Genomic DNA, 8,422 nt, shown 5'->3' on the forward strand with positions numbered 1-8,422 from the left:
TCCCATATTACAGAGCACAGCATGTCCTTCTAATCCTGGCTGACAGCACTGCTTGTAATTTATGTGCAGCAGAAAAAGTGTTGTTAGCTCAAATGGGAATTTAGGTGCTCCCCAGATTTCTGGCAGCATCAATATGTATTTTTTTGTACAGAGAAAAATCAAGAGCACCACCTAGTGCACAGGAGGCGTAACTTTTCATTTATGTACAAATTACACCCCCATGAACTAGGCAGTAGTCTTGTTCATCCATCGGGGATAGTCCAGACCTTTCATCTAAAAGAATTAAAGAAAAATTGTTAGAATAAAATATTGAAATGCTCAGTTCTCAAGGACAATGTTTCTATAGAATAATGTTATAATTATATATGAAATAGTAATACATTTAAAGGGTTACAGACACTGGCTATATAGGTGTTTTGTGTCATTTGGAAAATAGCCCTAGAATATACAATCCTAGTCAATAACGCAATACACAAAGGGATAGAGACCTTCACCAAAAATACATTAAAAAAGTAATTATCCTTTGATTTGTTTTTTTTTTACCACATTATAGCAGTGAATCAATCAAACTCCGGTCCCTACAACTAACTGCACTAAACCTATAATAATTGGTCATGGCATTGTCATATCAAAATGGATCTGTCAACCAAGTACAATATTTAATAGTGAAATGTAAGGAGTATACAAAACAAAAGTCCTGCTATTAGAATTATACACTAAAAGGCCATTTATATCAGCCTCATTTATTCTAGATTCTCTTTAATACGCATAAATACAAGGCTTAACCCACCGATCTGAGAGTTGCAAACAAGAGTTCCATCTCTGAGATGAAAGGTGGGGGGGGGGGCATAGCACACAGTATGTAGGTATAGAACACCCTACTCCACACTTGCAATACTTTAGAAATCGGATGAAAGGTTTAGCATGTTACAACATTCAAGATAGCTAATTAATATATTTTTATAAAGAGATCTGAACATCAGAAGAGAAGCAACTGAGACCAGAAGGACAGATAAATATACTTTGAAATGGGGTAATCCCACAAAATGAGGAAAATTGGGAGCCGTGGTCTGGATGGAGATGTCATGCCTTTAGTAAAAATAGTAAAGCCAGTGGTGGAAATGACGATGCAAAGAGTAATGACTACACACTTAGTGCAGAACTGTTAGTGTGACATGGTCCTAACAATAAGAAATTGTGGAGTTGACTGCTACAAAATACAGATAGAATATTATGACCCCTTAATTTTCCCAAGAAAGTCACATACCTGACAAAGTTGACCATGTGATGTTCTTTTTGATGCTCCATCACCTACCAATTTTCATTCATTCAATCTCAACTTCTGCACCAACATATAAAGAGAACTCATCATCAAACAAGATTTGAGCCTCTGCCATGTCATCTTTCTGTGGCTCTGGAGTCATCTCAGACTGGGATACAGAAGTGTCTATGACCAAATGGCTAGACTTGGAGCTTAAGTTTGACATGATGGACTCACTAGCTTGTGAGTTGTTCAGATGGCAAGCCTCACAAAAGGGTTCATCAGATTGCATAGAAGAATAGCTTTCTATGGGATCCTCATTCTCTTGTGTCATGTTTTCTGCTTTCCACCTTTCACTCACATATTTCAGGACTTCTGTAGGTTGACATCTTTTAGTAGAGTCAATGGCCAAAAGATCGCTAAACATCCACCATATCCCCGAACCAACCTTGGTCAATGCTTCAGGAGTATTGTGAATCTGGAAATTGCTTTGCCATTCAACAAAATGTTTATATTTTCTATCATCGAGAATGGCATCCTCCCATGGAAGCTCCCCTGTAAGTAGGCAATAGATGACTACTCCAAATGCCCACACATCAAGGCTTCCATCCACAACTAGGCCAACTGAACTGTCAACTTCACACACTTCTGGAGCCATGTAGGACCCGGTGCCACACTTTCCTGCAATCACTGTCCCTTTGACCTTAGCAAGGCCAAAGTCTGTGATCTTGATAGAATGGCAGTCCTGGTCAAACACTAAAATGTTGTCTGGCTTCATGTCCATATGTACCAGTCCTTTCTCTGCTACGAATTCCAGAGCACTGGATATTTGCTCAGCACACCTCTTAACTGCGTCTTCTGGAATTCCCACCTAAATAAAAATAAAGAAAGAAATTAAGAATACTTATCCAGAATTGAGAAATACAGAATATTTAACAGAAACAATGAAATTATATGTATAGCCATAACATTTTTAGTTTTAGACTAGGGATGGATTATTTTGCCATATGTATGTACATGCTTAAAACAAGTAGGAGTACAAAGGGTAAGTGTAAATCTTTCAAGATGGACACCTCTACTCATGTTAACTAAGAAAGTTCCCTCTCACTTCCTGTTACATCTCTGGGAAAGGTGGGGGAAAAGTGAAGGGAAATCTTTCCAAAAGGACACAGAAAGCATTTAATAAATTGACAGGAGTTTGAACTTCCCCATACATATATCTTAAATACTTACATTTGGTATGATCAGGGACATCAGATCACCAAGAGGTGCCAGTTCCTGAGCAAATACAAAGTGGTCGGTGGGGGTGATGGCAGCACCATAGCATCTGATGATGTTGGGATGAACAGAAAGCAAGTATGAAATACTGAACTCCCGGAGGAAAGACTGCTGAGTGGTTCTGTTTTTATCCAGGATCTTCAATGCTATTCTTTGACCTGTGCGAAAAAGAAGTTTCATTTAGTTAGAGAATTGGAAATTTGAAGGTGGTCATTTATGAATGTTTCACTTGAAAATAACTCTAATAAAAACTGCTGCTCCCAGATTAAAAATGCATTATGCTTCATTTAAAGCTGAACATTGCAAACTGTGAGATACTCTTAATGTGCATTGGAAGCTTCAGCAAGTCAGATAGAGTCCACCTTAATTTTTGGCTAGTGGACAACCATGATTTTTAATATCATATCCTCCCCAGCCTGATTGTCCCTCACCCATTTGTTTCATTCATTGGATTTCTGCTCTTAATCATATAGACCCGGTATCATATGTGATCATTATCGGGGCCATCTGAATGAAAATATAGCCTGTCTAGGAATGCCCACTCCTCCAGACAGATATCAAGGCATTTTGATATTTGCATAATTACTCCCAAGAATCAACCCAATGCTTAGTTCTCTAAAACAACTTACCAACATATATAATTGTTTTTAACACTTTATATTTATAGAGCTGTAATAAATTCTATATTTGGATCATATTTGTTCACTGCAAATACTGTACCTGGTTTTCTTCATTAGTAGTGTTGCCCATTGACTTCTAATTTTACTTTTTTTAATCATTTAGTAAGTCTACAATTAATAACCTCTTGGAGAAAGCATATCTGGCAGATCATATTTCCATGCATATACAGTACATAAATATTTGTAGCAGATATTAAAAGATTAAATGGGTTATTTCACTGACCTGTTTTCCTGTCGTGTGCCAAGCATACTTTTCCAAAGCCACCTTTCCCAAGTTCCTTCACAATGGTGACGTTCTCCTGTAGGTCTATCATCTTTAGTCTTTGTGAATTTAAGGAGACCATTCTATCCAGAAGACGTACCATATCATGTGAAACGGAGGCCATAGTGCTCTGGAGGGCTAAAAAAGAAAAACTTGTTATATTATTAGTCAGAAAACAAATCAGAAACCACAGAAATGTGTCAAATATGAATACTGTTACCCTCAGTTATACAGCTATAAATATGTAATGCTCAATAGACCTCCACATCTATATCTATATGACTTGGGAATAAGTTTTGGGCATGAAAGCGAGAGCTTGAACACAACAACATATATTTACGGAGAAAATTTAAAGGACTTGAATATGGAAAGAGAGCAATCTATGTACTGTATAACCAAGAATATGATCATGCAATGGTATAACTTGATCAAGTACAAAAACAAATAGAAAAGCCAAGACATATAGATATATATAAATAAGTTCCAGGATATATTTAATAGTTACCAGGTCAGTTGTATGTGGGGGCCATCTCAGAAACCGAGGGTCAAAAGACTAATTTATTGCTCAAGTATCCTTTCGGAAGGGAATGTAATAAACATTGGCCAATATTAATGGAAATGTATATCTGCTGCCAGTAGCAGCTTACAGATTCTCATATCTCTGGGAGATGCTGAATGGAAAAGATTAAACATACCATAAGGAAGAACTACAAGAGATACTCTGCTTTCTTTTTTCCAACCAGCTATACCAAGTTTCCAGTTTCATTACATAAAGTCAGGAGGATGAACACAGAGCTCAGCCAGGTAAGAAGTATTTAAATCAGAACCATTGTGTAAAATATGGAAAATGTTTGCCTCACCCTTTGTACCCAGTACAAGACAGCAGAGGCCATGCTAAAGATCATCAGAAGATATTAGTGACTCTCCCCTAAAACATTCTCCCCAAAACTGTGAAGTCCCAGAATGATCCACAATGACCCACAATGACCATGAGTAATGTGATAACATCCAAACAATCATTAGTCACATCATGTTCCAGGAACCTTTACAAACATTTTCAAGGCATTTTCCTGCTCAATGTCATCTTTATGTTCTCAAGACCTCATAGCATCAGACTGACAGACTCCATGAAATGAACTGAAGGCAATGCTTAGTGACAGCATTATGTAAAATGTTGTACTCTGGTTTTGGTGAGAGGGAATCTTTCATAGCAAAGAATCCAACACTGTTCAGTCAATTGATTTTTGTACAGATATACTTGTACTAGAAGATTTAGATAAAATTATACATTACTTAGCCACCCAATCATATGTTTCATTTTGTATTACATAACACAAATTACTGCCCTAACTTTTATTACATATCCTGTATAATAAACAACTTTTTCATAAGACTGATCATGGCGACCCTCCAATGACTATCATGTCTTCTATATACATTGTATTACATATGATCCTTTCCTGAACCCCCACTTATTGCCCCTTTTCTAAGTTTTTTATATATAGGCTTTATCTATATCACATAAACCTCTGCAGTATTATTATCAGAATGTTCATTAAATAATAAAGATCCATTGATTGGCTAAATGAAAGTGACCTTACCTTAAAGTGATGGTGGGTTTTCAGCTGTAATGAAGTCGGATTTGTTTCTCAAATTATTAAATTCCGCTGCAGATCAGCACCAGACAACGTCACGAAATCTCCAGCTAGGCTGTAATAGATGAGTATACCGGTATCTCTTGAAGTAGATTTACTAATCAGAGGAGGGAGAAGCCTACTTTATACAAGGTAGGTGGGCGGGGGAAGGCAGAGAATGAAAGCTTTCCATTGGCTGACTTCTAATGAAAATGATGTGTAAATAACCCCGCATTGTTCTTGCTGATTTGCATATAAACAGGTTTTCTAGAGAATAGGTGATAGGATTAAGCATGCTGAAACCCAAATACTTTTAAACTGAGTTTTAAAATGAAACTTTCTACCAATTTAACTATAAAATTGAAAATGTGCTTTATTTTATTATATATATTTTTCAGAATAACTTAGAATTGTTGAATAATGAAAAGTGAACACTAACCAGATAATTTATTAAGAAAAAACATATTGTTGTAACATTTGCTGTAAGTTCTTGCTGGTTCATTTATATCATTGTGTCTTATTTCCAGGAACATTGTAAACCAATGGGTTCATTGTAAAAATTACTTTATTTAAAATAAAATTCATCTGAGCATACAAAATGTAATCAGCTTGAAAAGTAGATGCCAGATCCTCACATGTCCCTGGGGAAAGAAAGAAACAAACCACTGAGATAAAACTTTGGATAGGTACCACTTTAGTTTCGGCAAAACTTGTTAATAATCTCAAATACTTTAAAACTTTGCTGAATTTTTAAATTAAACTTTCCACCATATTACTTAAAGAATGGAAAATTTGTTTTATTTCATAACATTTTTCTTTTTTAAATAACTTAGAATTTTAGAATAATGAATACAAGAGTGAGCATTAACCAGATAATTTATAAAGAAAAACATCTCATTATAATATCAGCTGTAGGTTCTTGCTGGTTTTTTTATACCATTATGTCTTATTTCCAGTAACATTATATACCGATGTGTTTATTCTAAAATGCACTTTATTGAAAATAAAATTAAATGAGCATAAAAAATACAATCAGCTGGAAAATGAGAATTAAACTGACCTGTCAGGAGAGGAATATTGGAGCTGCCATGTCTGGGCTTATTTCTTGAGATTCCACCTTCAAACATCCTGATCATCTCCTCACTACATGGTGGGTCACTGACCGAGAACAATCCATGTGTATATCGAGTAATGGAAAATATCATACTTACATGATGTTCTCAGTGAACAACAAACCAAGTTTTGAGACAAATATTTGGCTTAAACTTCAAATACCTTCCAAAATGGATCCCTAAAAATTCATCCAGAGGTTGCTAAAGGTTTATTGAACAAGGAGCATTTTCTGCCTCCTTGATGAGTTCAAACTCACATCAATTATCTTTTTAGCTACTGCTGAGGAGAGATTCTATCCACTGGCAAGAAATCGAAGGATAATTATTTTGCCTGATCATCACACTGATGTAATGACCAGTAGAAATAACATATCTTACATTTGTAATTATTAGTTGCGTTTTCTGGGACCTGAAGGTTATTTTAAGGGTTAGTCCATGTTCAAAAGGTTAAGAAAGGAATGAAAATGCTCAGCTTGAAGTTGACCTAATTATTGTAGTAATATGGCTGAACCAGAGTGACTCCATCTTTGTAAGTTCATATGGGATTGTGCTTAGATTTTGTATCTGCAGACTGTAGCAGTTTTTCTGTAAACATGCACATAAGGAAATATAACTTGCATAGGTAGTCTCGCTCTATGCTGTCTAAATAAAGAAATTGTGTCACAATATGTCTGGGCCACATATCCCATGACTGTGATTCAGAAGCAGATGACATGAGTAATGATATGTAATGATATGTAATGATATGTAATGATATGTAAGGATATGTAATGATATGTAATGATATGTAAGGATATGTAAGGATATGTAATGATATGTAATGATATGTAATGATATGTAATGAACGTCTCTGTATTAACCACACCCATGTTCTATACAATGATTGGCTGATAAGGGTGCATATAAAATGCAGCCCCTCCTACAATACATTAGACAACTCCTGAACTTTGGTCGTGACTCCTCTCTTATTGTCTTTGTCAGGATGTTTGTCTCCTAATGCTGCAGCATTAGTATAAAGGGTTTTGTGAGTATTGTAATTGCGTTAGTTACACCTAGCTGGTCTTTGTCAGGTATATAGAAATACCATTTTATTCACAACAATTATAAGGGTCCCCAGTGCTCTTGCCATAATGTCAAAGTATGTACATCCTATTTATATATTATGGCAGACTTGCCTCACACAGTTCCCTGCTCTAGTGTTGTGTTGTCTGTTATATCCTAGTTATTATATTGCCTTTTTCTCCCGGACTACATGTCACCTGATGTTCATCAAGGAAGCCTACTGAATTGAGATGACCTCTATAATAAGTACTCTAAATCTGAAAATTATTGAAAAATATAAAACAGTAACTATATAAAAATTTGTGTGAATATAATACTACAACTAAGATTATGTTATTCCCTAAAATACACTTTAGCTTTGTTCCTACATTCACAATGTCTATCTATATGCAGAATTTAGAGAGAACGTTCACACCCAAGACAGAACTTATCATCTTATTTCCATGTGAATTGATATGTTAAAGAGGGGGAAGAATACCTGGCTGAGGTGTGACTGCCAATACTGTTTTCATCACAATGGGCATGTCTATGGAAGCCAACCTCTATTGTTAGGAGTGATGGGGCCTCCAGCTGTGTCCCTCAGGAAATGCCAAATTTGTATGATTATCTCAGTATAGGGAGGGACACAACGGCTTAAATTAAAAATCTTTGCATAAGTTGTCATAAACATAAAATAAAACTATTACACCTAATATAAAACCCAACTATCGTAACTTGCACTGATAAGATTTTCTATGACCTCTCTACGTGGTAAACATCAAGAGTCACAGGTCTTCATAAACACTTGCTCTTGTACCCTGAAATCCTCACACTTCCATGGGGAAAGAAAGAAACAAACCACTGAGATAAAACTTTGAGATTGTTAACAAATCTTGGCAAACCTAAAGTGGTGCCTATCCAAATACTTTAACTTTAAAACCCTCTAAAGATTTAAAGTATTTGGATAGGCACCACTTTAGGTTTGCCAAGATTTGTTAACAATCTCAAAGTTTTATCTCAGTGGTTTGTTTCTTTCTTTCCCCATGGAAATGTGAGGATTTCAGTGTAGAAGAGCAAGTGTTTATGAAGACCTGTGACTCTTGATGTTTACCACATAGAGAGGTTGTCATAGAAAATGTTATCATTGCAAGTTA

The 8,422-nt window shown here is 35.7% G+C and overlaps 1 protein-coding gene across 1 annotated transcript; it reads right to left on the bottom strand.

Moving 5' to 3' along the window:
• Positions 1-1,325: 1,325 nt before the first annotated feature.
• Positions 1,326-7,813, bottom strand: LOC143997975 (serine/threonine-protein kinase SBK1-like). Its single transcript, XM_077493776.1, has 4 exons — positions 7,768-7,813; positions 3,443-3,619; positions 2,495-2,697; positions 1,326-2,132 (listed from the first exon to the last, which is right to left on the bottom strand). Exons 1-4 carry the CDS (start codon positions 7,811-7,813, stop codon positions 1,326-1,328), a joined length of 1,233 nt encoding a protein of 410 aa, XP_077349902.1.
• Between the last annotated feature and the right edge of the window lie 609 nt (positions 7,814-8,422).

The sequence above is a fragment of the Lithobates pipiens genome, unplaced genomic scaffold (assembly GCF_037356315.1).
Source record: "Lithobates pipiens isolate NorthernLeopardFrog02 unplaced genomic scaffold, aLitPip1_a1.2 Scaffold_19, whole genome shotgun sequence".
Taxonomy (NCBI): Eukaryota; Metazoa; Chordata; class Amphibia; order Anura; family Ranidae; genus Lithobates; species Lithobates pipiens.

What these genes read in the sequence shown, in the direction of transcription:
- LOC143997975 (XM_077493776.1), bottom strand. Translation starts at nt 7,813, where the DNA reads ATGCCCATTGTGATGAAAACAGTATTGGCAGTCACACCTCAGCCAG. An exon ending in GGCACACGACAGGAAAACAG is followed by an intron (nt 2,698 to 3,442) that starts GTCAGTGAAATA and finishes TTTTTCGCACAG; the next exon opens with GTCAAAGAATAGCATTGAAG. An exon ending in TGTCCCTGATCATACCAAAT is followed by an intron (nt 2,133 to 2,494) that starts GTAAGTATTTAA and finishes ATTTTTATTTAG; the next exon opens with GTGGGAATTCCAGAAGACGC.